We start from the raw sequence: 27,300 nt of genomic DNA on the forward strand, positions 1-27,300 counted from the left end.
CGCCCAGTACTGTACTAGGCATTGGGAAACACAATGAATAAGATAGTAGACTAAGGCTTACGTAACAGTGTTTTGAAGGCAAGGAATAGTAATAAGGGTTGTAAAGAAAATAAAACAGGATGGTGTGATGTAGAGTATTTGGGGAAATACGATAGATTGGGAAATTAACGAAGGCCTTCCTAAAAGGTGACATTTTTGCTGATGAGAAGAAACTATCCAGCTATCTGGGAAAGGAGTGTTCCTGGTGGAGACAACGGCAAGTGCAAAGGCTTTCTTCCACTTTCGTATTTGACACAGTGGCAGGAGTCTTCCAAAATTGTTTCCACAAATCTGTCCTCGCGGCTCTGGCTTGTCGAACTTCCCTACTCGAAAATGTCGGTAGCTACAGACCAATACGGCGAGAATCCTGGACTCTCCGCGTTCTCATCTCACACTCTCCATTCCTATTGCTTCCGCCCGCTGGCGAATTGCTTGCCCTTACTTGTCATGGCCAGTCTGCAATTTGTGCCAGAAGTCTCGCGGGGGTTGCTGGGATTGGGATTTCCCCTTCCCATGTGCTCCGACTGGCGCTAAAAGTTTTCAGCTCAAAAGCCCAGAGCCACCATCCTGGATGCAGGTAGCCAGTGGACCCCGGGGGTTCACCTGGATTCCGGCCTCGGAGCGTGCTTCCCAGAACGGTGATACGCTCCCCTGAGGTTCGGGTAAGCTCTTGACCGAGCCTGATGAGTCTTTTCTGAGACGTGAGCTCACGGCTCCGTTTTTCAGCTACGGAGAATAATGGGGACTGGGGAGTTGGGCACTGGGGACTTGGCGATTTAGGGGGGCGGGATGGAAAAGCTTGGCTGGTGGCACCAACATAGGAATGCTGTGTTAGGAAGCCTGGGTGTAGATAATGGGGATGTTAGGACCAGCCGAACTGAACGCCTGGGCCAGAGGAGTGGGACTTTGGGGAACTTTCAGCTGGCCTCAGGGGTTCTTCCCCACCCATCCCAGTGCTGAGGGTGAGGAATCCTGAAATAAGATGCACAAAGCATCTGGGTCTGAGACTTTCGGATCTCGGAATTTTGAAAACTCAAGGCTTGAAATTTTAGAGCCCATGTCGTATCCTGGTGGAATCTCGGCCTCCATTCCGAAATGATTATTCGGGGTGATCTGGGAGGCCCACGCTCCTAAGGTCACATACTTTCGGACCTTTGTCCTTCCTGGAGTAATCTTTCCAACCGGCCACCGGCTCCGCTGGATGGAGAGAGTCCAATTAAATACTGTCAGTCGTGGAAGTGGGAAGTGCTAAACGCGAGGTTTGCCCGTGAAACCGTGGAGGGTTATCCTAGTCTGGGAGGCCAGAGCCCTGTTATTGTTTGGCTCTACATTTACATTTCTGCCACTTGCAGTACCATTTCCGGTTTCTTCGGAGCAGCTCATATTCACCCGATGAGAGGGAAGTAGAAAGAGAACTTGTCTTTCAGACCGGTTCCTGTTACTTGCGGAGGGGAGGCTGATAACCCCCTCCTCTACTTTTTTTTTTTTTCCTTCCTGTACTGCTTAGTTACGGCTTTTGGAAAGGAAGGGGATCTTTGTTTTGATGCAAACCTCAAAACCTCCCCCTCTTCGAATGGTGTGCTCCACCCAGGGCGACTGCAATCTAGGGGGAAGCTACCATTGCGTGGGACGGGTTTAAAAAAAGTGCAGAGGACAAACCCTCGGTATTTTCGCAAATGGGTACATTTAAGAATTAAACGATGAAAGAGTGTGACGACGGGTCGTCTGTTTCTGGCAGACTAACAATTTTTCTTGTATCCGGCTTTGGGTTAAGCCATTCCAATTTCGGACGCAGACTGAACGTCGTGAAAGCGGAAAGGGCGGGCCTTAGGGAGTGACAGCCCCGAGAGCCTACGTTCGGTCCCCGGTGCTGACTAGTTGTTGCCTGTGGGAGGTGGCGGAACTCGCCCGAAGTCGAATGACTGCTTAGCAATTTCTTCCGTATTTTCATCCCTTAGGGCGCGGTCATTTTATTCTGCAGTCTCTTACTTACACGCACCTGCTGAGAACCAGACCTACGTGCTTCTTTTCTAAGTTGAGGTCGCATTTATACCCACTGCAATTGGAGGGATTTTGGGCACTAACCACTCTGTAACACCTTTCAAGATACAAAACAGTTTCATCATCCCAGGAAAGTTTCTCATGCTTTTTCCCAGTCTATCTCTGACCCCCACCTTTATTTTTATTTGTCATCATGGGTTAGTTTTCCCTGTTGGAGAACTTAATACAAATGGAATCATACAGCATATGCTCCTTTGTATCAGGCTGCCTCTTCAGCATGATGTTTGTGAAATTCAACCATGTTATTTCTTGCATGTATTGGTGTATGTGTATTTTGCTTCTTTTTATTTTGTGTATTACAGTAGATTAATTAACCATTGATTGTTTATTCATTGTCCTTTTGGTGGCCATTTGAGTTTCTTGGTTGGTATTTAGAATAAAGCTACTATTAACATTCTTTTGTGGTCATAGGTTTTTGTGTTTCTTGGTCAAATACTTGGAATTGCTAGGTCAAGAAAGTAGAGAATAGATCTCTATATTTTGACTTGATTTACAAAAATTCTGATTTTCAAAGTGGTTGTACCATTAACTGTTCAACAGTTTCTGTGTGCTTATTGGGCATTCCTATGTTATGTGAACTGGCTCTTCAAGATTTTTCCCCATTTTTAAAACTGGTTTATTTGCTTTATTATTTTTTTCCTTAATTTGTTGAGTTGTAGGAGTTCTTTGTATATTCTGGATAGGGATATCTTTTGTCTGATACATGTGTTTCCTCTTGACCTGTGAATTCCCTAGAGGAGCAGAAGATTCATCTTTTTTCCTGTAATGGTTTACTATGACCTGTTTGGGAAATCTTACCCTAAGGTCATGAAGATACTTTTGTACATTTTCTCATATTTTCTTCTAAAACCTTTATTGTTTTTGGTTTTACACTCAGGTCAGTGAGTCATAATTAATTAAAAATATATTTTTCATGATGTAAGGTAGGGGGTCACGATTCTGTTTTATTTTTATTTATTTTAATGGGATTTTTTTTTTTTTTTTTTTTAATTGGGGAAGGGGGACAGGACTTTATTGGGGAACAGTATGTACTTCCAGGACTTTTTTCCAAGTCAAGTTGTTGTCCTTTCAATCTTAGTTGTGGAGGGTTATTTTTGTTTTTTCCCATATGGATATACAGTTTTAGCTCCACTTGTTGAAATAGCCTTCCTTTCCCACTGAATTGTTTTTAATTGGAGTGCTTGGTCCATTTACATTTAATGCAATTGTGAGGTTTGGGTTTAAGTCTGCTATATCTTAGTGTTATTTTCTATCTCCTTTTTTCTTCTCTTCAAACACTTGAGGGGAAAAACAATAACAATTGTACACAAATTCAAAATATAGAGGAGGTAACATTGTCCAACTCATTTTGTGAGACCAGCACAATCCTGATAACAAAACCAGACAAAAACATTTACAAGAAAAGAAAATCTAGACCACTATTAGCATATATGTGCAAAAATCTGACTAATTTTAGCAAATCAGACCTGGTAATATGTAAAAATGATAAATACATCTGACCAAGTAGAGTTTATCCCTGACTTTAATGTTGATTTAACATTAAAAAATCAGTGTAATTTGCCACATTAACAGATTAAGGTATAAAAATCCTATGATTTCAACAGATGCAGAAAAAGCAATTGACAATAAACAACAGCTCTTCATGATTTTGTTGAAAAAGAAAACCCAACCTAGCTAACTAGGAAAAGGAAACTTCCCCAGTCTGATAAAGGGCACGCCTCTAATCAAGTTACCATTAGCTATATATGTAGTAGTGACAGACTGAGTGCTTTTTCCCTAAGATCAGGAATTAGAAAAGGAGTCAACTCTCACCACTTCAGGATTATACTGACAGTATTAACCAGGCAAGAAAAAGAAATAAGCATAATGATTGGAAAGGAAGAAATAACTTTTATTCACAGATGGTGTGATTGTGTGCACACACAAAAAGCTAATAGAAAATCCATTTTAAAACTATCAGAACTAATATGTGATTATAGCGAGGTCAGGTTTCAGGGGCAGCGTACATAAATTATATTTTTATATAATAGCAACAATTGAATCTGAGCTCAGAAAGAGAATTTTAAAAACAATGCCTTTTATAATAGCTCCCAAAAACATGGCCTACTCGGGTAATTTAACAAAAGATGGACAAGAGCTCTATATTGAAAACTACAAAATACTGCTGAGAACTTAAGGAAGATTTAAATAATAAAGAGAAGTACCGTGTTCATGGGTTGGATCACTCAATGGTGTTAAGATGTCAGTACTCTCCAAAATTATTTTATTCAATCCCAGTCAAAATCCTAGCAGGGTTTTTGTAGAAATTCACAAGCTGATTCTAAAATAAAATAGTACAAAGTTGGAGGTCTTAAAGTATTACTGTAGTTTCTTTTTTGTTTCTCAGTCTAGTTGTGTAGGACACAGCTCCTGGTATTATGAGCCTTGCACTCCCCACAATGGGTGCCAGCCACTCATAGCACCCACGATAGCACTCAGCAGCTGGTGGCAGCTTAAGCCAAGCTTGCTTGGCTGCTCACGGCAGCCCAGCTTTAGGGAGAACTGTTGTTCACAGTCTTAGCTGTAGAGGGTGCAGCTCACTGGCCCATGGGGGAATCGAACCTGCGACCTTGGTGTTAGGAGCTCGGTGCTCCAACCACCTGAGCCACAGGGCAGGCCCCAAAGTGAATCTGTGGGGAAAGAGGTTGTTTTCTTTTACAGATTTTTTTTTTTTTTTTTTTTTTGAAAAATACAAGTACAAGAATCACACAACACTCGCATCCCCACCAAATACAACATTTTGTCTTATTTGTCTCCATATTTTAATTACACAACTAATGTATGGCTACCATCATTTTTCTATATTAGTAAAGCTAAAGCCCCCTTTAACTATACACCCCCAGCCCCATAAGCATGTGTATCCCCACTCTGAGACCGTCATTAGCATAGTTTTGTAAATTGTTATTCTTCTTGCCTGTTTTTCATATTTTACATACATGTTTACAAACAACTGGTTATTTTGTGCTTTGTTTGTTTTTTAGGAAGGAGCAGTTCACAGTGGCCCATGCGGGTATCGAACCAGCAACCTTGGTGTTATTACCATGTTTCCCCGAAAATAAGACCGGGTCTTATATTAATTTTTGCTCTAAAAGACGCATTAGGGCATATTTTCAAGGGATGTCTTATTTTTTTCACGTACAACAATCTATACGTTGATTCAAATACAGTCATGTCATCTTCTGGAACATCGTCATAATATACTAAATGGCTGACGATCTTAACTGGGACTTATTTTCGGGGAAACACGGTAGCACCACAGTCTAGCCAACTGAGCTAACCAGTCATCCCCAATAACTTATTTTGTATTTTCAATTTACATAAACTATTTAAATTACAGTGCTTTGTCATTTTCCTGCAAATTGTATATTTCACTCAACATGTTTCTGACCTATATCAGGTTACACATACACAGATAAATTCATTTCCTTAAACTGTTGTAATAAATTTTTTTTGTGAGTAAAGTATACGAGGTCAGACAGTTAAGTTCGCGAACTCATCCTAGAAAAAGTGCTACATACCTCATTGCTGAATATCACTATGGTCACCTTCAAAATACTCCCCTTGAGAAGATGTACACCGACACCAGCGCCTAGTCCACCCTTCAAAGCAATTTTGGTACTTTTTCTGGAATGACCATCAGAGCTCTCATCGTATTACCCTTGATGTCCTGAATGTCATCAAAATGTCTTCAATATTTCTGTTATTTTTGGGTAAAGCAAGAGGTCATTGGGGGCCAGATCAGGTGAGTAGGAAGGGTGTTCAAATACAGTTATTTGTTTAGTGGCTAAAAACTCCCTCACAGACAGTGCCATGTGAACTGGCGCATTGTCGTGATATGAGCCATGAATTTGTTGGCGAAAAGTTCAGGTCGTCTAATTATTTCATTCAGCCTTTTCAGCACCTCCAAATGGTAAACTTGCTTAACTGTCCAGTTGGTACAAATTCATAATGAATAAGCCCTCTGATATCAAAAAAGATTAGCAACATTGTTGCAATAAGTTCGCAAGCTTAACTGTCAGACCTAATACAACATTTAATTTCACCATTCCCTACTTACAGATAGTAATAATCGTTTCCTACTGTCAGCCATTAGGAACAACACTAACATGAACTTTTTTTTTCCCCTTCCGCCTCCTTCCCCCACTTCCCGTTCAAGGTGTTTCTCAGTCTAGTTGTGTAGGACACAGCTCCCTGGCCCATGCTGGTATTATAAGCTTTGTGCTTCCCCGGGCTGAGGTGACAGTCATCGGTGGGCCGCTCACAGTGGCTCACGGCAGCTCTCGCGGGCTGTGGCCGCTCATGGCAGCACACAGCAGCCCACGCCTACCTCCAGCTGTCACCACAGCCCAGCTCCAGGGAGAGCTGTTGTTCACAATTTTAGCTGTAGAGGGCGCAGCTCACTGGCCCATGTGGGAATCAAACCCTCGACCTCTGTGTTGGGAGCACAGCGCTCCAGCCACCTGATCCACCGGGCTGGCCCCCACACTAACGTTTTAGTGCAAGACTCCTGCTGCCCCCATGCAACCATTTTTCTTGGGACTTTACCTAGAAGTGGTTTTGCCGAGTAGTATGGTGTGTGTGTGTGTTCATTTTTACCAGACACTGCCTTAGTATCATGAGGTATAGGATTTTCCAGAATCTTTTTTTGTTTTGTTTTCCTCAAATACCATTGAGCCAAACAAAATTTTTTACACCAGATGCCTGGTGAAGCCATAGGAGCATAATTTAGAACTTGGGTGTGGCCTCAGACTGCACCGGTTCCAATCCCTGGCCCTACTCCTTGGGAGCTTTTTGAGCCTGGTAAGTGACTTAATTCCTATAATGGTGATAATACCTACCTTCCTGGCTTTTTGAGAGGATTAATGAGATAAGCCACTGAAAGCAGTGGGCCCCATAGGGCCTTTAAGCAGCAGCCATTGTTATAATAGTTGTCTGGCCAGCTCCTCCTCGGAGTCCCAACTGAGTTAATTGCCTTCCCACTGGGACTGCCTGTGTAAACACCCTGCCGCCCCAACCTTTTGGAAGGTCTGGTTCAGCTTCTTACGGAGATTTATAGTATCCTGGCCCCATGATGCTCATACCCATGGAAAGTACCTGCTCTGAAAAGGTTTCCTAGTGGTGACTGCCTGCATTTTTGAGAAAGCAGTATTGCAAGTTTAGTAGCTACCAAGGACAGAAGGGAGGCCACCTATGTCTATGGGGCTGTCTTGACACCGTGGGCCAACCATCCCAGGACAGACCCTTCTGGTCTGTTTACTGAACAGAGTTCCCTGAAGGAGGTGAACCAGCATTAATGGGGCAGTACCACAAAAGCCCCATTCACAATCACAAAGTTCTCACTCTAGGATAATATAGAACAAATAAAATAGAATGATTACATAAACAAACAAAAGTTAACCTCTTATTATATGCCAGGCACTTTTCTCAGCTGTTTACATTTCCCATAAGTAAGAGGACTGTTTAAGAGCAAAGGACACTAAGGCACATAAATGTTAAGTAACCTCCCAGAGTTACCCAGCTATTGGGTGGTAAGCCTAGGACGCTAAGCCTGTCTGCCTCCAAAGCCCATGCACTGCTACAGCTGCCCATGTTTCCCAGCCCGAGTGCTTTGCATTTGCACTAAAAACACAAAGATGAGTGAAACTCAGTTACTGTAAGGAAGGAAGCCAAAAAGTTAGGCTGTTGAGATAGGTCCGGTTACAATAAATAGTATGTCAAACCCCTAGGGCTTTTGACTTCTGAACCCCCTCCCCATTCACTTGAGCTCCCTTCCGTAAAAGTCAAGTTCTTTTGATCATCGATGTAGGGGAACTCTGGTACTTCTCAGCCCCTCCCCACACCAAGGCAAATGTTTGGGATCATTCCTCTGCTTCCCCCTGTTAGCATTGGGAATTCTGATAAACGGCCCTTTGCCAACCTCTCAGTTAGATGACTTATCAGCTAAAATCTGCACCTCCAGCTTTAACTGATTACGAAAGAGAGCTCTGCAGAATTGTCTGATGTGAACATCATACTCCTAGATATTTGAATGGTCGTTTTTAGTAAAACCTCATTCACTCCCCTAAGTGTATTGTGTGCTAGGTCACTTAACCTCTCTGAAACTCGGCATTCTCTCCTGTCAAGTGTCAGGTGTGGTTATTAGGACAAACAAGATAATGCTTGAAAGGATTTTGCAAACTAACATAAGAAAGAGCCCTATAGCAACCTAAAGGTAGAGGTAAAGTTAGGGGGCATTAGAAAAGATACCCTACAAAATCTTTACATTATTGATTACATTCCCCAAATTGGCTTGTATCCCCGTGGCAATCTTGTGGTTACCGATTGTGCTTTCTAATCCCCTCACCTTCCCTGTTATCAACACCACCCCCGTCCCATCTACCAACCCTCAGTTTTTCCTCTGTCTCTGAGACTTTCTGATTGGTTCATTCATTTATTCTTTTCTTTAGATTCCACATATAAGTGAAATCATATGGTATTTGTCTTTCTCTGTCTGACTTATTTAACATAATGTTCTCACCTCAGGGATGATGTAGATGCCTGATCACTGCACTGTACACCTGAAGCTGAACAATAATGAATGTCAACTACAATTTTATATATATACATATAGTTACAAGATGTGAAGTACAGCATTAGGAATAGAGGCAGTGGAAATGTAATGGCTGTATGCGATGTCAGAGGGGTAGTAGATGGGGGAGGGGGGATATCACTGTGAGGGATATAAATGATAAATGTTTAACTATTACATTGTTTTGTACACCTGAAACTAATTTTAAAAATATTTGGAAGAAAAAAAAAAGAAAAGAGCCCAGAACTGGCCAGTAACAGCTGCTTGCTGGGAGGATGTTTGTCAGTGCTGGGCAAGACAGAAAAGTGTAATTTGCAGCATGTGTGTTTCTTAAGCAAAGCTGATGACAAACTTGGCATCAAGAAAGATGATGAAGCCATTTGAAAGCTGGTCTAGAAGGTGAGATGACAGCAGCAAAGCCTAGTGCCAGGGCCCTGGCCTGGACTGGCGCCACCCCACCCTTCTAGAGGCCCTCCTTGCTCCTTTGACTACTCACAACCTGCTCACAGTCTGAGCACAACAATTGACTTATTTACCAGTCAGGGAGCCCACCCACATGCAAGGCATTATGCTAATACCATGATGAACCAGACATAACTTCACTGTCCAGATGAAGTTTATATTCAACTAGAGGAAACATGAACTGAACAAGAAAAGGTATCAGACAGTGTAAGTACCATGAGAATTAGGGTGACAGGGTTTGGCTGGCAATCTTTGAGTGATCTGGGGAAACATCCCTGAGGAAGTATGGCATTCAAGATGAGGTCTCTGAGAAAGCCTACCCTGCAGTGAGGCAGGACCAGCGTTCCCAGTAGAGGGAACCACCAGTTGAGTGAACTGGTGAGTGCGTGAAAGGTAGCCAGTATAGCTTGAGCATCAGGGAAGGAAGAGACTGCAAGGAGACCAGATCAAAGAGGCAGGCAAGGGATTGGTCATGAGGGATTTGTAAGCCCGTGTGAGAGAGGATGCAGTGGTTCTTCAGGAAGCTTTGTGATAAAGGGGATCAGGTGGGTAATGTGGGGGTCAAGGTAGGTATCTTCTCCCAGAAGGAGAGAGTGGACTAAAACTTAATCCATCCTTATTACCAGGAAGACAAGGAGAAGTAAGGTACACTTCAGGAAGGCTTGTGGATTCAGTGTGGAAAGGTTGGAAGTCCATCCCTGATTATCTTTTTTTCTCGATGAAGTGTGTGTGTTGAAGGGTGGGACAGGAGCAACCCTACTCCTCAGGAAGTCAAGGGACCCCTTGTGTATGGTTACCAGATCCTGGTATGGTTTCAGAGGGAGCCCTCCTGCCTATGTGCTGGGTGACCTGGGGTTGATTGTGTCTTATGCTGGATCTTCACTTCCCCCCGCCCCCCACAGCAGCCACACTTCCAGGGAGCTGCAATGGAGGTACCACAGTCAGAACTCAGCGTGGAGCCCCCTCTGAGTCAGGAGACATTTTCAGACTTGTGGAAACTGTGAGTGGAGTTCTCTTTGAAGGGGCAGGTTCACTGCTCAGCTTCTAATAATCGTTGCCCCACCCCATTCCCCAACCCCCTAGTAGAGGCCTATGGGAAGCAAAAACCAGTACTGACTTTTTGCTCTTGTCTTTCAGACTTCCTGAAAACAATGTTCTGGTAAGGACTGGGGGTAGGAAGGGACCAGGGATTATAGAGCCGGGGGCGGGGAACCTGGCCCTCTGACTCTTATTTTTCCCATTCACAGACCCCTGACGTATCCCTGGAAGACTTCGTGAATTGGCTGGATGTAGGTCCAAATGAAGCCCCCAATGTGCCAGCAACTCCTGGACCAGCAGCTGCCACCCCTGCACCATCCACCTCCCCGGCACCAGCGAGCTCCTGGCCTTTGTCATCCTTTGTCCCTTCCCAGAAGACCTACCCTGGCAACTATGGTTTCCAGTTAGGGTTCCTGAATTCTGGGACAGCCAAATCTGTCACCTGCACGGTGAGTGGCCCTGAGGGGCTGGCTTCTGTGTGATAGTTCGATGACTGATCATATCCCGCTGGATTTTTCTGTTCAGGACACTGGAATTTCAGCCTTTTGCTTCTTGTCTTTCTACATTTTACCTGTTTGGCCTGTGACCTTTGACCTGTCCCAAAATTGAGTTTTCCCCCTTGACTTTGGACTTTCATCATACTCTCAGCATCTCTCATGGGGTCGTACAACTTTTTTTCTTTTTTCTTCACTCTTCATTCATTCCTTAGCTTTTACAACTAAGCTTCTGGGATGTAGACACACAACTCTGCTATCTCTGGCTACGCTCCCCACACCGTACATGGCTTCCAGTTCATACTTAAGCAATATTTGTTCATTTGATCCCCGGGGTACTTGTTGTCCCCTGACCTTCCATTTATTCTTTCTTCTTTTCTTGCAGTACTCCCCTACCCTCAATAAGCTGTTTTGCCAGCTGGCAAAGACCTGCCCCGTGCAGCTGTGGGTCAGCTCCCCACCCCCGGTTGGCACCCGCGTCCGAGCCATGGCCATCTACAAGAAGTCTGAATACATGACGGAGGTTGTGAGGCGCTGCCCCCACCATGAGCGCTGCTCTGACTATAGCGATGGTAAGCACTAAGGGACTATAGGTGGGACAGGGCTGGTGCCCAGAGTCCCCAAGCCTCTAATACCTCCCTGATTGCTCTTAGGTCTGGCCCCTCCTCAGCATCTTATCCGGGTGGAAGGAAATTTGCATGCGGAGTATTTGGACGACAAACACACTTTCCGACATAGTGTGGTGGTGCCCTACGAGCCACCCGAGGTCTGGTTTGGCAACTGGGGGCTGGAGGGGTTTTTCAGTGGCCATCCAGGTGGGAGATAGGGGAGCTTTCTCCTTCATATTTAACCTTTCCACAACACTGTAAAGTGTGCAGAGCAACTTACCTCCATTCCACAGTTGAGGAAACTGCCGCGTCCAGGGGCTACAGACCTCCCCAGGGCTGGGTGGCCTCACCTTAGGATGCTCTTCTCTCCCAGGTGGGCTCCGACTGTACCACCATCCACTACAACTTCATGTGTAACAGCTCCTGTATGGGGGGTATGAACCGGCGGCCTATCCTCACCATCATCACACTAGAAGACTCCAGGTACCCACACACAACCCTTCACACTGGCACGCTGCTCCCTAGCCTCTGCCTGTCTCTGTACCCTGGGCTCTGGCCCTTGACCATTTCCTCCCATACTACCAGCCACCCTTCCCTCTCACTCCTATCCCCATATGTAGAACTTCCTCTGCTGCTCCCTCCCAGTTTTCTTTTCTCTGGCCTTTTGACCTCGCTTCCCTTTTGACCTTCTCTTCCATATGCCTTGAGCTGGAGCTTAGGCTTCACATAAGATGAAGGTGGTTAGGAGTAGGTAGGGCCTGGTTTACAGGAGACCAGAGGTGGTACCCACCTTTCTTACTGCCTCCTGCTTCCCTCTTCTTACCTGGGTAGTGGTAATCTGCTGGGACGAAACAGCTTCGAGGTGCGTGTTTGCGCCTGTCCGGGGAGAGACCGGCGTACAGAGGAAGAAAATTTCCACAAGAAGGGGGAGCCTTGTCCCAAGCAGCCCCCTGGGAGCACTAAGCGAGGTAAGCAGGCAGGACAAGCAGAAGTGGAGGAGGTGAAAAGGATGCAGTTCTGCCCCAGATTCACTCTTCTCACCTTTCCTTACCTCTCTCCCAGCACTGCCCACCAACACCAGCTCCTCTCCCCCGCCAAAGAGACCACTGGATGGAGAATATTTCACCCTTCAGGTACCAAGTCTGGGAGAGACAGATATGCGGTCTCTTGCCCCCACTCAGTGGGATTGGATAGGGAAGAAAAGATGTAACTGTAACAAATATGAAGTTAGGCCCAGACTCTTATGATTCACTTTCAAAATGCTATTTTCTTCCGGGCTGCTCTCCCTACAATGAGGGCATTTGCCACCGGGGCACAGTAGTGCCTAGAGACAATGGTTCCTGGTTGTGCCTAATTTCAGGATGCCAGTTTGTACCATAACCTACATTCTAAAGGGTCATCTTTCAAAAGAAAATTGTTAAAGAGCATGAAAATGGTCTGTGACTTTGCCTAATACTTCTTTATCCCCCTTCTCACCACCTCAGATCCGTGGGCGTAAACGCTTTGAGATGTTTCAAGAACTGAATGAGGCCTTGGAGCTAAAGGATGCCCAGGCTGGAAAGGAGTCAGGGGGAAGCAGGGCTCACTCCAGGTGAGTGACCTAAGTCCCCTCCCAGCCCCACTTCCCTGCCTTCCTATGTTGGAAAACCTGGGATTCCGTTCTGATCCTACCTTCAAGGTAAAAGGTAACTGATTCCCCTTCCATTGGATCCTGGCCCTGCCCGGACATTCTTTAGTCTTCCTCCAGTTGTATCATACAAGCATTTTCCAGCTTTGGGGTTAGCCACAAACCCCCGATATGAGCATGGATAATTCTTGGCCATCTCCAGTAACCTCTAGTTCAGAGCTGGGGTTAGATCTTCAGCCCTGCCAAGTCCTATGTGACCTTGTTACTCCCCCTCTCAATCTTAGTTTATTCATTTGTCAAATGGAGTAAATGAAGATTAAAAGATTAATGTACATAAGTACCCCAGGTGCTCAGTAAACATGTCTGCAATTGGTGGTGACCATTTTAACTTAGGCCTCTCAAAGCTTAGATCTAGGAGGAGCAGCCCTAGATAACATCATCAGGCTCAGATAACATCATCTCTTCCCCTTCCCCTTCTATCTCCCCCACAGCCACCTGAAGTCTAAGAAGGGGCAATCTACCTCCCGTCATAAAAAACTCATGTTCAAGAGAGAGGGACCTGACTCAGACTGACATCCCCTGCTTCCTATCCCCCACTGACACCCCCACCTTCATCTACATTTTGGGGGGGCTCGGGAACTTAAATTTCCGCTTGGTACAGGTGTGCCTCAGAATTCCGTTTGCCTTGGCCTGGGGCTCTGCTAAAGAAGTTGGCCTGCACTGGTGGTTTTTTGGGCAGGTGAGAGGAGTTGGAATGTTTCAGCTTAGCTTTTAAGGTTTTTACTTTGAAGACCATTTGGGAAAGGTAGGAAAATATTCCTGCATGTAAGGATTAGGTTTTAAATCAGCCATACCCTGGGTTGGAAGCTATCTCAAGTTGTTAAATTTCTTCTAACTACATAGTCCACATTGATAAAATGCCAACAGTCATACCTACCTCACAAGGTTTTTTTGTGAGAGTTAATGAAATAATGTATACAAGGCCTGACAATTAAGTTCACAAACTCGTTGAAACAATGTTGCTAGCCTTTTTTGATTGATATCAGAGGGATTATTCATTATGAATTTGTACCATTATCAGAGGGATTATTCATTATGAATTTGTACCAACTGGACAAATAGTTAACCAAGTTTACTATTTGAAAGTGCTAAAAAGACTGCGTGAAAAGCCTTTTTTGATTGATATCAGAGGAATTATTCATTATGAATTTGTACCAACTGGACAAATAGTTAACCAAGTTTACTATTTGGAAGTGCTAAAAAGACTGTGTGAAAAGCCTTTTTTGATTGATATCAGAGGGATTATTCATTATGAATTTGTACCATTATCAGAGGGATTATTCATTATGAATTTGTACCAACTGGACAAATAGTTAACCAAGTTTACTATTTGGAAGTGCTAAAAAGACTGCGTGAAAAGCCTTTTTTGATTGATATCAGAGGGATTATTCATTATGAATTTGTACCATTATCAGAGGAATTATTCATTATGAATTTGTACCATTATCAGAGGGATTATTCATTATGAATTTGTACCATTATCAGAGGGATTATTCATTATGAATTTGTACCATTATGAATTTGTAAAAAGGCTGTGTGAAAAAGTTAGACCTGGGGTGGCTGGTTAGCTCAGTTGGTTAGAGCACAAGCTCTTAACAGCAAGGTTGCCAGTTGGATTACCACGTGGGAGGATGGGCTGTACCCCCTGCAACTAGATTGAAAATGGTGACTGGACTGGGAGCTGAGCTGCGCCCTCCACAACTAGATTGAAGGACAATGACTTGACTTGGAGCTGATGGGTCCTGGAAAAAAATACTCTGTTACCCAATAAAATTTTTAACAAGTTAGACCTGAACTTTTCTCCAACAATTCATGGCTCTTGCCCCACGACAATGCACCAGCTTATACGGCACTGTCTGTGAGGGAATTTTTAGCCAGTAAACAAATAACTGCTTTGGAACACCCTCCCTAATCACCTAATCTGGCCCCCAATGACTTTTTTCACCTGAAGATAAAGGAAATATTGAAGACATTTTGATGACATTCAGGATATCAAGGGTAATACGACGACAGCTCTGATGGCCAATCCAGAAAGAGTTCCAAAATTGCTTTGAAGGGTGGACTAGGCGCTGGCATCGTTGCATAGCTTCCCAAGGGGAATACTTCAAAGGTGATCATAGTGATATTCAGTAATGAGGTATGTAGCACTTTTTCTAGGATGAGTTCGCGAACTTAATTGTCAGACCTCATATCTGGGACTTGACACCCTTGGGAATGCTGGTTCCCTGTCCCTGTTGGTGGTTTCTGTGACTGAGAAGCTGGTTAAGAGGAGGGATTTCCAAGTCCCTTCTCTGTTAGCTTGACCAGATCCTGTCTAACCTCTTGGTGAACCTCAGCACCTAAGCGATCTCACCCCATCCCACACCCTGGATGATTCCATCCCTGATATAGGAACTGTATCTACCATAATCTGTTCAACTTCCCCCGGATGCTCAGGGTCAATTTCCTTTGCACTCTGAAAGGCACATCTGTATTCCCTACCCGCACCCCTTTTCTTCCCTTTTTATATTGCATTTTTGTACTGTTTTCTTACTTTACAATAAAATTTTACTACTACCTGTGTATCTTAGGGGTGTGTGCCAGTGCAGGCTGCCTAGGACCTGCAATGCAGGGGAGTATTAAGAAGCTGACATTGGGAGGCAGCCACCTGAATCTCCAGGGAATGTGGGCTGAGGGTGCCCAATACCCGGGTTCCGGGAGCAGAACAAAAGCTGGAGACTGGGTCAGTCTGCAGGCTGCATGACAACAAGGGAGGGGGTGATTCCATTCATAACTCTGGAACCAACTGTCCCTCCTCCCCTCCTGCCAGGGCTGGCACAAGGTTCTCTCCTGCCCCTGCTTCTAGGATTGGGTTACTGCGCCTTTGTCAGCTTCTCACCAAGGATTATGGGATTTAAATGTCTGATTTAGCAGGCTTGAGCCTCTGGGGTAGCCATCTGCTCCACAGGAAAGGGACAAGATACCTGGGTTCCCCAGGGAAAAGAGGGTGGGTATTACTGGATGAGGAGCGAGAACAAGGGGAGGCCTGCCAGCAGAGGTCCCTGGGAAGTGGGGGCGGCTAAGGTGAGGGCTAGGATGTGGGGCTGGGGCCTTCCCAGCATCCCTTCATCCTGGGCTTCATGCCAGGCAGTTGAATGAATCGAAGCTTTAAAGTCTGCCAGGAAAACCTTTCAAAGGGCTTCTGGGGGTAGGGAAGAGAGGTTGGGGCGCTCAGCACTGCCCACCCCCCATCCTGTTCCTCAGAGCTGTTGGCTCCCAGGGAGAGGGGCTGGGAGCAAGCTCTCCCCATCACCCACTGCTGCCTAAGCCAATGTTTAGGGAGGTGTCCAGACAGTGGGGACAGGGCTTGTCCTGCCACCTCCCTGGGGACGGAGGGAGAAGTGCTAAGGTTCAGAGGGGTTTTGGGGCCATTGTCCTCTCAGCCTACCAACCAGGCTTAAAATGCCAGTGGGAGTCCCTTGGCTTGCCCTGAGGATCCCAACTGACTATGAAACCACCAGCCTCTGGGGCCTCAAAACCACCTTTTTTCTTTCTGAAGAATGCCATCACTCCTAGGAAACCCAGAACCACCTCTTTCAGAGACCTTTAACTTCACCATCTTTCCCCACCAGGCCCTTGGCAAACCAGAGCTCTTGTAACGTATTCCCTCTCCTGTATACAGTCACCTTGAAGCTCCTTTTCTGACCAGCATCCAGCACCACTTAACTCTCGCATTTCCCTAGATTGTGTCCCTACTTTGTTTCATTTCCACTGTACTCCAGGAAGCAGATCCATTCTGGCTCTGCTGACCCCTTTGTGAACTGATAAGTTTTCTAAATTATTCCATAATTTAGGTTACTGGCCTGAGAACTATGAGACCTGGGTTTTCAGGCCAGCTCTTCTATGAGCTGTGTGACTTTTAATGAGTCCCTAACCTCTCTGGTCCCACCTGCTCACTTCCCTCTGGTGTGTTGAATCATCTACCCATCTAGTCAGCAGATATTCACTGGTGCCTTACTCTCTGCTCACCACTATTTAAGCCCTGGGGCACATAGCAGACATGTCCTGCCCTCAAACTCAGAGAGCCCAAGCCCTGCCCAATCAAGGTATAGAATAATTTAGAAAACTTAATCTCCCTAATTTCAGGAACTCAGGATCTCCAAAATCTATGAGACCCACAAAAAGTTCTCTGAGGAAAATTATGGCTATAGCCATAAAAGCTTTCATTATGTTTTTCTAAAGGAGCTTAGCATGCTTCCTAAAACCTAAAAATACACATTATTGAAACAAAGCAAACTTGGTTGAAAGGATAAATCCAAAAGCAAGGGCTTAAAAAAAATTCAAGCACTTGATGGGAAAAGAAGAGCAAGGACCAAATATTATTTAAACTGTCTTGGGCCATAAGAGAAGACTGAAATTGCTAATTTGTATCAAATAATTGTGGTTTCATTAATATTAAAACCTGATAAAGATACTGAAAAACTAGAAGTCAATTACATAGATGCAGTATCTCAAAATAGTACCAGAAATACATTGATGAATCAAAAGGATATTAACACTATAGCCAAATAGGGTTTATTCCAGGAGCACAAAGTTCATTTAGTAGAGAATCTATCAACATAATTCATTACATTAACAAATTAAGGAAGAGAAATATGATCATATCAACAGATGCTGAAAGGAATTTGATTAAATTTCAGCAGCCATTCTTTTAAAGAAACTTAATTAAAACAGTAATGGAATACCAATAAGTATCCTAATGGTTAAACACTAAGGTAATTTCAATTAGAATCAAGAACTAAACAAGGATGCCTACTAATGATGGTTTTAGAGCATTCAAGAGGATAAACACTGGTTAAAATATCTACATTTTAGATCATGATGTGCCTAAAGACTTGACATAATAGAGATCTGATGGAATTAAGATAATTTAGTAGGGTAAATTAATAATAGAGAAACATTTTTACCTTATAACAAAAGGACTGAGAAATGAAAAACTAGATTCCATTCAAAATAAAAGCAATAAAATATTTGGGAATAAGTTTAATAAGAGTGGCACACACAAAAAAATGGCACAGGACCTACATGAAGAAACCTATAAAACCTTAGTTAAGGACATAAAACCAAGCTCCAAACAAAAGGAAAGATACCATGTTCTTACGTGGGAAAACTTAATGTCCTAAAGAAAGTCAGTTCTCCTAAAATAAAGATATAAGGCAATTCCAGTTAAAATCCAAACAAGTGTTGCTTCTGTATGTTCCCAACAATAGCCAATAATTGTTTTAAAAAGAATGGGGGGGAAGACTTACTTGCTTTGTTAGATGTCAAAAAAAAAAAAAAAACACTATAAAATTACTGGAATAGGTCAATATGGCTTGGTATATGGAGTGGTAGACAAGCCAGGACCAGCAAGTAGTGAATCCAGAAGTAGATCTCAGATAATTTCACATGGCCAAAGTTGGCATTTCAATTCAATGTGAATAAATTATGAATTTTTTAAAAGTAAAGTGAAGCTGACACAACCGGAAAAATAAAATTGGACTCCTAATTTACACCACACAAAAATATACTGGATGAGTTAAAGTGAATGTAAAACAAATTAAAATCTGAAAAATAGTATACTCTAGTGACTAGAAACACAGAGACTACAAAGGAACAACTAAGCATATTGACTCTGAAAACCCAACACACTTTAACAGTAAAAGAAACCACAAATTTAAGAGGCAAACAATCGTTTGGGAATTTTACAGTGCAGGAAACAGTTTACAGCTGTCACTGAGCTTTAAGAAATTAACCGAACAGCCCAACAGGAAAAATCGACAGCTGTTTAAAAACAATGAATTAGAGCTCTACCAGATGAAGTAGTGATACAAACTTATTGAGTGAAGAAAGTGAGATGCAGAAAACTGTATATAATAACTCAATTTTGGTATAGCAATGACCAAAACCCAGTGATCTATGTGTGTGTACTATGCATCCATGATAAAATTGTGTATATATGTATGCATATGTAATAAAGCTGTTTTTCAGGGCAAATACTAAGACCAACTTATTGCAAACAAAGTAAGCCCCAAGAAAATAAAAATTAGCTATAAATTCATCCCATATACCACAAGAAACGTATGGACCCATCCATCCCTTTTTCTATGCTTATGTACTTTTTACACAAAATTAAGATCACGTGGTTGATATTTTGAGATCTATGTCTCTTCTAGTCATTTAAGCCTCTAAGAAACCTTCCCTTGGAAGCCCCCAACAAAAAGTGGTTGACCACTGAATTTTGTCCTCACCAGCTTCCCTTCCTTGAAGCACATTTAGATCTACCTGGTATGGCAATTTCTCATGTGTTCCTCACTTCTGTTAAAATGGAGAACTCTTTGAAGGCAGGAACTCTGCCTCTTTCATAAGTGTCCTCAGTTCCTAGAATGCACATAGTAGGCACTTTATAAGTATAGCTGTACAAAGAGATATAGATTTCCTGTCTCTTGTATTGCCTGATCAAGATAGTATAGGTGAAGGAGTAATCTAAGAGGTAGGTGCCAAGACACTGAACAGCAGAAGTCAAACTGGAGAGCAGCGCCCCAAAGCCTGGGTAACTTCGGATCACCCAAATCTACCCTCCACCCCTTTTCCAGAGAACTTCCAAATGCTCAGAAAGGAACCACCCGCACACAGGGCTCTGTGTATGATATATATTTATATATATAATTGCTCTCATTTTATTGTACTTTATCTTTTTTTACAGTAGATCTGACACAGGCATTAAATAACTGCAGAGAGAGACCACTGGGTTGAGGGGAGTGCAGGAAAACATGGGGTCCCAAACAGAAGAAACTCAGATCCAGAAAGAAAAAAAAGGGAAGGGTCCATCTGTGGGTGAGATGTGGCAGCAGCAGCATCAAAAAAGAAAAGGGAGATTAGAGAGGTGAGGAAGTGAAGGGCCCTGGAAGAAAAAGTTAAAACGCCTCTAACTCAAGAATACAGGTGGTCCCTCTTACAATTCTATGGGCACTGGGGGTTTGTTTAAAAATGCAAAGGGGTCTGAAGGAGACAGAGCCTAGATTGAGGGGGTATTTGCAACTTTCAGGCTGACATGCAGAGAAAAGGAAAGGAATTAGTGATTAGTTGATAAATTGCTAAGAGAAGCCAGTGAGAGGATGGTGGGGCAGATCTGGGCCCGGGAAGGAGGTGGAATAGTCCCATAGCCCGCTGACGTTTCCAAGGTGGCCACTGGGGACCGATCCAAAATGACTGCCCCTCCCCCAGGGCTCCTGGGAAGTGGAACTTGAAGGATATTCTGGGAAAATGGACAGGGGGAAGGGAGCCATAGGCAAAAACAAAGTGGATATTCAGCTTAGGTCAACCCTGCCTCAGGAGTGCCTATATGGATGATAGGACAGACCAGGAAGAGAATTTTCAAGAAGAACCAACATGGACTTCTCTTTCAGACCTTTACTCACAGCTCACTCAGTCACCATAGGATGAGAAGCAGAATGTGCCAGGAAAAAGGAAAAAGCCCACAGAGCCACCTGTCCTAAGGAGAGAATAGGGATGGAGAGGAAGCGGGGAAAGACCTCCCAGAGGAGCCAGATAAGTCAAAAGCCACCAAGACAGTGACTGTAGATGAGGGAGAAAGTGTGGGAAATGGAAAAAGGTGACAGTGGCTGTGCTTAGAAATGGAGGCATGGAGTGTCACATTCCTGTCTGGAAGCTAAGGGGTAAAATCAGGGCGGCAGAGAGAGGGAGAGAAGAGAGGAGGTGGGTGGGCATTTTCTATAGCTCTCAGGATAGGAGGGTAGCTGTGGGGACACCCCCACTCACAGCTAAACCAGAACCAGAATGGCTACTTTGTGACCCTGTTGGGATCCCATCTCCCTGTCTGACTGAGCTAGGGTCAGGAAAAGATGGTGGGAAATGTGTGAAGGCAGGGAATTACAAATGGACATCAGACTGGGTTCAGAAGTAAGGGAAAAGGGCATGACAGGTTCAGAAATTCATGGCTCTGTTATAAAAAATACCTTTGGGGTGGGTGAGGGAGGGATCAGGCAGGGTCAGGGACATTCCAGAAGCATCCATAGGAAAGAGGTGGGGACAGCAAGAAGGGGCCTCAGGTTTTGTTGATGCGGAGTTTGAAGGCCACACGGCCAGCGAACTTGTCTCGCTCATCGTCTGTGGCGATGTTGGCAGCATTGATGCGGCATTCCACGTTCACCTCTACGTTGGGGGTCACATTCAGGAACTTCACAGCCACCAGGGGCTGTGTGTAGTTCACCTGAGCCAGAGGAAGAGAGTTAGGGTCCAGGCCCATGGAAACGTGGCCTCCTCCCCAAGGACCCTCCCCTGGAGGAGCCATCACCCTGGGGCCTCCCATAGGACTTACATGGAACTTTTTGCCATAGTAGGGGAAGTACATGAGGTCGATGTTGCCATTGGCAGGGAACATAACAAAACTGCCCAGATTCTCAGCATCTTCATCTCGCTGTGAGGGCACAGGAAAGTAGAGGGTAGAGGTAGGGATGGCAGGAACCCGGAAGCTCACCAGACTGTGCTTTGTTCTTTCGCCCCAGATGATTCCATCTCAAATCAGTTTCCCTTGAGCCACGAGTCTGTGTGTGTCTTTGTGTGTGTGTAGGAGGGGATGTTCTGTCTCTCTCATCAGACCAGGAAGTCCAGAAGGATACTAAAGATACTGAAGCCTCCTACTCCACTCCCACCTCAAGTTCTTACCCCATCCTCAGGAATCAGTTTCTGGAGCAGAGCCCAGAGAGAATAGATACATGAGTAAGGGCTCAATAGGAAGCAAGGAGGGGTGGGAGTGAGGAAAGGGCTGGCAGGAAATTTCTAGAGAGGGCAGAGATGGAAGGAGTGGGGTTCCAAGTACATAACTTAGTGATGGCAAATGGTGCTAACAGATCAGCAGCTACCAGATACCTAAAAAGAACTGAGGGGCAGGCGAGATATGGAAGGGAGAGCAGAAGACATGGTTATCAGGGAATAGAGAAGGTAGAAGGGTTAAGGAGAGAAGCCAGAGGCCAGAGCTTGGGTGGAGTCAGGGAGGGGGTTGTCTAGCCACACGAGTAGGCTTCTGCATCATAGAGAGAAGCAAGAGGGTTGGGAGCCCCTTGAAGTTTGATCCATACTGGAGCCCAATCTTACCCCCTCGTCCCTATAGTGATGGGGCCTCTGGGAGCAAAGGAAATCGGGAGAGATCAGTGAATTATGTGGAAATCGTGGTAGACAAACAGGTGGGCAGGTGGATAAGAGCCCAAAAACTCACCTTCCCCACACAGGTAACATTCATGCTCTGGTTTGCTCCTGCGTAGAAGTTGATGACCTGGCATGGTGAGAGTTAGAGAAAGATCTTGTTAGATACATAAGTATCCAGCCTTCCAGCCACGATCTCAGCCTCCCATGGCACCATCTCTCTCTTAGTCTCTCAGTCACTCAAACATTCAAAAATCTGTTTAATGACCGTGAGCCCCAGTGAAAGGAAGAAACTGCCAGCAGATGGTGGCCCCAGCTCCCTCCTCCATTCTCCCTGGGGACCAAGGTCATGGGTACCCGGTTCATCTTGATGAAGACACAGGGCTGCCCAGTGCTGTAACCATAGTGGGTGGGGTCCCGGATGCCGGAGCAGTCGCCCAGCTGGGTCCGGTTGAACTGGCAGGCACGTTTCGGGTAGTTTAGGACTCCGTTATCTGGCTGTTCATAATAGCGCCCAGGGCGGCAGACATCATTCTTTTGGGCTTGGACGGAGTCATTGTAAGCTAAGGAGGTGGGGGAGAGAGAGCACGGGCCTGATACTCTGCTTCCAGGGTCCCCAGTGCCCTGCCCGAGGTCCTGCACAAACCATATCACCAACCCCACACTCACGCTCCAAGAACTTGTTGAGCTTCTGCACATGCTGGTCCCAACTTTCAGTGTCACTGACGTTGACAATGACATCAAGGTTTTCAGTCTTGGGACGAATCATCAAGCCTACAGCCAGACAAGGGCAGGAGTGGGGGGTGTATAAAATGAGGGACCTCACACAGAGGGAAGAAGACATATAGGAAACACCAGGGTGAGGGGTGGGGTGAAAGTCTGAGACCCTCTTCATGGGAGGAAGATCTGCGCCACCTCCCCAGAAAACACAGCTCTCAGCTGTGAGAAATGGGCAGGAGGCAGACTTCGAGAACTTCCCAGCACGTGGTGATGGGATCCTCAGAACCACACCTCCAAGAATAACAGTTCTTCTCAGCCTGTGAGTTCCTTTTGGAGGCTTGAAGGTGCAAGAGCAGTTCGAGTGGCTGGTAAGGGAGCCTAGTCACTCACCCGGTGTGGCCAGTCTGTCCTGGTACTTGGGCGTATGGTCAGAGACAGTTTGCAGCATCACCCACATGGTGAGTGTGAACATGGCCGTGAGGAAGCCATAGAAGACGAGGTAGAAGAGGAGGATAAAGGCTAGGGAGGAGGAAAAAGGGTCAGCAGGTTCCAAGTCCCCTGCCATGACCTCACCTATCCCCACACACCCCTCTCCCACTCAGAAGTTCTGCTCTAGGACGGTTTACAGAGCCTCAGTAACATCTTAGGGCCTTCGCTAGGGGGCAAAATGAGACAAGCTGGAAACAAGAAGTTGTGACTGGCTTCCAGCCATGACTCCCAGCCCCCTCCTGGTCCTAGAGCACAGTGAAGCCTGACCTTGTGGAGGCCACAAGAGACCTAAACTCTCGTTGCTGGGACAACCCCAAGTATAGGCCACAGTTCTTTTGCCTCAAAGTACATTTCCAACTTCTCAACTATTCATGGCCTTGAAAAAGCACATCTGTTACTGCTGTATTGGTACTCACGCTTAACTGTCCAGCACAATGACTTTTTAAGTTGGCACTGGCCACCATTCACACCAAACTCTCATCCCATCCCTCAGAGCATGGACCCTCACATTCAAATAGCAAAATCTCTTGGTGCCCTGCAGAAGCCAAACTTTGAATGCAGCTCCTGCCTAGCTACAAAATCTCTGAGACAGGCTGTCTAGAACCTTCAACAGTCACCCCACTCCCAACTCACACACAGCACCCAGGGCTGAAGTGGGAAGTAAAGGCAGAATCTCCCACAGCCTTCCTAGCAGAGGGCAGGTCCTTGGTGGATGTGACACATCACTGTCACTTCTCAGCCTAGTGTGAGTACCTGCTATTTCCACCAGCGGGGACCCCCAGTCCTTCCATCTCAGAAGACACTTCACCCACGAAGCCTCCTCAGATTTTCCCAAGTACTCATGGACCTCTATAATCACAGGGGCTGGACTTCAAGTTCCCTAAGGGCAAGGACTGCATTGGACCCACCTCAGGGGTCCCAGGTGTGTGAGCTGATGGGGTCAGCCTACAGTCAGCGTGGATGAACTGTAAATTGTGTCGCACAGTGTCCCCTGTGCTTAGACTTCCCAGCTTGACATACTCTTTTGGAAGAATTCCACACATCACTTGCACCCATGGCCATCACCAGACTCTCAACCAGGCATAACTCCCTCCACAAACCCTGAATCCTGCCACTCCAACCCCAGAAACACTGAGCTGGATGATGCAGACATCTCACCACTAGTGACCACTCCTCCCTCCGCCTGCGACATCTGAGCCAAACATCCAGCCTCAAAAACCTCACAGTGCCACCCCTCCCCAACAGCCCCCCATCCACAGAGCAACCACAGAAGCCTCCAAACGCTTGGCACTGAGATAGACGACTTACTTCCGCTGTGAAGAACCCCTCCTCCAACACACACCCCCACCTCAACAAGACCCGCCCCCTCATGAAGGTTCCCAGGGTCTAGGGGGTGGGCATGAGCTAAAAATAGACGGGCTTGGCTAGCCACTGAGTGCAGGAGGGAGGGAAGGAGCGCTCTTCTGGGGAAGGAGGGCGACCATGTGGAGCAGACCAGTTCCCGGAGAACCAGCGCAGGCGCCGCGGCACGGACACGCGCGCAGAACCCGCGATCCCAGACACGAAGGGGCTCCGCGGGGGGCAGGAAGGCGGCAATGACCTACTTTCTCCGCCTCCGCAGCAGCCAGTCAGGGAGATTAGACCGGCGATTTGGTCCCCTCCCAACCCAGAGAGCACTGCAGGGAGGTCCAACGCCGAGAACCCGGGAAGGGAGCTGGGGCAGCGCGGGCGGGACCTTCTGGCCCCAGGGCTTCGCCCAGCGAACCCCTACCCCCTCCCCTACGGCGACCAGCCCCGCGTACCCCAGCTGGTCCCTGTGCGGCCCATGAACTGGTGCGTCCTCGGGTTCCACACGAACTCCTTCCACTCCTCAACCACCTGCCCGCAGCTCTTCTTCTCTTTCTGGGTGACCATCTTGGCGGCGGGAGATGAGTCCCGCGTGCGGCGGGGGGCAACGGAGAAGCTGGGGTGCGGCGCGCTGAAGCACACCCCCCCCCACGCACCGGAACACGTTAGGAGCAAAGGCAGCGGGGGAGAGGGAGACCCCCTTTAGATATGCAGCTACTGCAAATTCCGAGGTGCACGGCCACGCGCTGCAGGTTGTAGCAGTGCGGCGTGGGATGCAACGATCCTAGGCCTCCCAACTGCGATGAAAAGGGGATTGTCAGAGCAGGGGAGGGTAAAAAGGGGAAGGGGTGCGAATGCAGCTTCAGCCTCCCAACCTCCTAGAAACAAAACGAAAAAGGATGCAAAAATAGACGGCTGTCAAACCCGAGCGAAATGCAGAAAAAATCGGGGTGCAAAGAGGCAGGGAGAGGTGGGGGAGGGGGCTGCCCCGAAATCCGAGATGCAAAGAAGCTGTGGAGAGGGGTCGGGTGACCGCTGAAGGCTCTTCCGCGAAGCAGAGACCGCCACACCAGTGGTGGCTCGGCCGCGGGTGTTGCGTGGAGACGCGCAGTTGGGGGACAGCCAGGGATGGAGGGGTCCCCCAGCCGCAGACTCCGCTCCTCAGCAGTGCGGGACCCGCGGTCCCGGCGCGCGGTCTTTATACTCAGAGGCTCTGGGGGTGCCCGCCCCCTTCTTGCCCCCAGAAGCCCCGCCTTCTCGCCGCCGGCCCGGGGGACCTCATACATATGCAAATATGGAGAGAAGACTTGGGTCCGCCCCCTGCCGCCTCTTCAAAACTAGGAGGGCTCTCCAATACCCCAACCCCAGGGACTGGACTGGATCCGGGTGGGTAGAGGGAATAGAGAGTGGATCTGGGCAGAGTACAGGAAAAGATAACCCCAGAGACACATAGAGACAGGGGGAAGCAGATACATGCTGAAATGCCCCCCCCCCCCCCCCCCCCCGGGCAGAGAGCTAGAAAGAAATTAAGATCCAGCAGACAAGGCCGAATGTGAAAGAAATAGAGGAGCCAGAGACCAAGAAAAACAGAAGAGACCAGCCAGGGTGCTAGACAGGCGGGATGAAAGCTGGAACAGGCTACATAGACATGGATAGAAGCTACCACAGAAGGGAAATTCCCCTTGTGGGAGGTGCTACCAGTCCCCCAATACCTCCTTTTCTAGTCCCACAGCCCCTTCTTCTACCATCTGTTTCTCTCCAAGCCTAGGGACTTCCTGGTTTTCCCACCATATTTCTCAGTGAAGCTCTCCCAACACCACATTGCCAGCCCTCACCATTGCCTGACACTTCAGCCCTGGAGCCAGGTCTGCTTAGGTGTTCTGTCTCCTCCCACCCCCATGTCCACCCCCCTCCTCATTTGCCCATTTGGGTCAACAAACATTAATTGAGCACCTACTAGAGACCTTGTGCAACTCTAATCCTCAAGATATCCACAATCTAGTTGGGGGGGGTTCAAGAGCCTCTAATGATCTCATGTTAAGAACCATTATCTATCTCTTTTCGTCTCCAAATCTTGTTTTTCTCCGCAAATATTTTGCTATGCGGAGGTTTTTATTCTCCTTTCAATTCTCATCCTAAATCGTTGGCATTAGTCCTCAACAACTCCCAGTTGACTATCACCCTCCCCCTCAAACTCTCTCCCTCCAGTCCAGGGCCAGCCTTCATGGACTTGGGATCTGCTCAGTCAAAAAAGGTCCATGCTCAAAATGGCCTTGTGCTTGGTTTAGTGCTCTGCTGTCACCATCTTGAAATTCTTCATAATTTTGTCTTTGAACTTATGCTTTGTAAGTGAAGTCCAATGAGACAATGGAGCATGTGTGTGAGCAGAGGAGATATGCACAATAGACAATTTGTGATGCTCCATGAGCACCATGCATGGGAGCTCAGCGAGACTCCAAGTGAGTACAAGGTAAGTGTACATGAATAAATGGAGGTACCGACAGCTGAGAGGCCAAACGTTCCATTCAAAGCAGAATTTGCTTTGAAAACAGAAAGAAGGCAATG

At 46.3% G+C, this 27,300-nt stretch overlaps 2 protein-coding genes across 3 annotated transcripts; one reads left to right on the plus strand and one right to left on the minus strand.

The window, feature by feature from the left end:
• The first annotated feature begins 561 nt into the window (after nt 1-561).
• TP53 (tumor protein p53) lies at nt 562-15,552 on the plus strand. 2 transcript variants are annotated; one of them, XM_019745191.2, is made up of 11 exons: nt 562-701; nt 10,072-10,169; nt 10,307-10,328; nt 10,417-10,656; nt 11,087-11,273; nt 11,355-11,467; nt 11,683-11,792; nt 12,141-12,277; nt 12,372-12,442; nt 12,794-12,900; nt 13,428-15,552. In XM_019745191.2, the coding sequence occupies exons 2-11, from the start codon at nt 10,096-10,098 to the stop codon at nt 13,507-13,509; spliced, it is 1,143 nt and encodes a 380-aa protein (XP_019600750.1). In that variant the 5' UTR covers nt 562-701; nt 10,072-10,095; the 3' UTR covers nt 13,510-15,552. The 2 variants fall into 2 exon arrangements, with proteins under 2 accessions (XP_019600750.1, XP_074176979.1); XM_074320878.1 differs by having other exon boundaries at nt 573-701; nt 10,075-10,169.
• A 4,101-nt stretch (nt 15,553-19,653) lies between these two features.
• On the minus strand, nt 19,654-25,909 carry ATP1B2 (ATPase Na+/K+ transporting subunit beta 2). The gene is made up of 7 exons (XM_019745173.2): nt 25,191-25,909; nt 23,290-23,418; nt 22,849-22,953; nt 22,537-22,742; nt 22,253-22,309; nt 21,356-21,454; nt 19,654-21,247 (listed from the first exon to the last, which is right to left on the minus strand). The coding sequence occupies exons 1-7, from the start codon at nt 25,300-25,302 to the stop codon at nt 21,083-21,085; spliced, it is 873 nt and encodes a 290-aa protein (XP_019600732.1). The 5' UTR covers nt 25,303-25,909; the 3' UTR covers nt 19,654-21,082.
• Nucleotides 25,910-27,300: the final 1,391 nt, after the last annotated feature.

This window comes from Rhinolophus sinicus, linkage group LG15 (genome assembly GCF_036562045.2).
Source record: "Rhinolophus sinicus isolate RSC01 linkage group LG15, ASM3656204v1, whole genome shotgun sequence".
NCBI lineage: Eukaryota > Metazoa > Chordata > Mammalia > Chiroptera > Rhinolophidae > Rhinolophus > Rhinolophus sinicus.

Excerpts from the sequence above, each read along its gene's own strand:
- TP53 (XM_019745191.2), top strand. The coding sequence starts at position 10,096 with ATGGAGGTACCACAGTCAGAACTCAGCGTGGAGCCCCCTCTGAGTCAG. Across the intron at positions 11,793-12,140 it reads ATCACACTAGAAGACTCCAG|TGGTAATCTGCTGGGACGAA; the intron begins GTACCCACACAC and ends TTACCTGGGTAG. Across the intron at positions 12,443-12,793 it reads GAGAATATTTCACCCTTCAG|ATCCGTGGGCGTAAACGCTT; the intron begins GTACCAAGTCTG and ends TCACCACCTCAG.
- ATP1B2 (XM_019745173.2), bottom strand. The coding sequence starts at position 25,302 with ATGGTCACCCAGAAAGAGAAGAAGAGCTGCGGGCAGGTGGTTGAGGAG. Across the intron at positions 22,954-23,289 it reads GGACAGACTGGCCACACCGG|GCTTGATGATTCGTCCCAAG; the intron begins GTGAGTGACTAG and ends GTCTGGCTGTAG. Across the intron at positions 22,743-22,848 it reads GCTCAACAAGTTCTTGGAGC|CTTACAATGACTCCGTCCAA; the intron begins GTGAGTGTGGGG and ends CCACCTCCTTAG.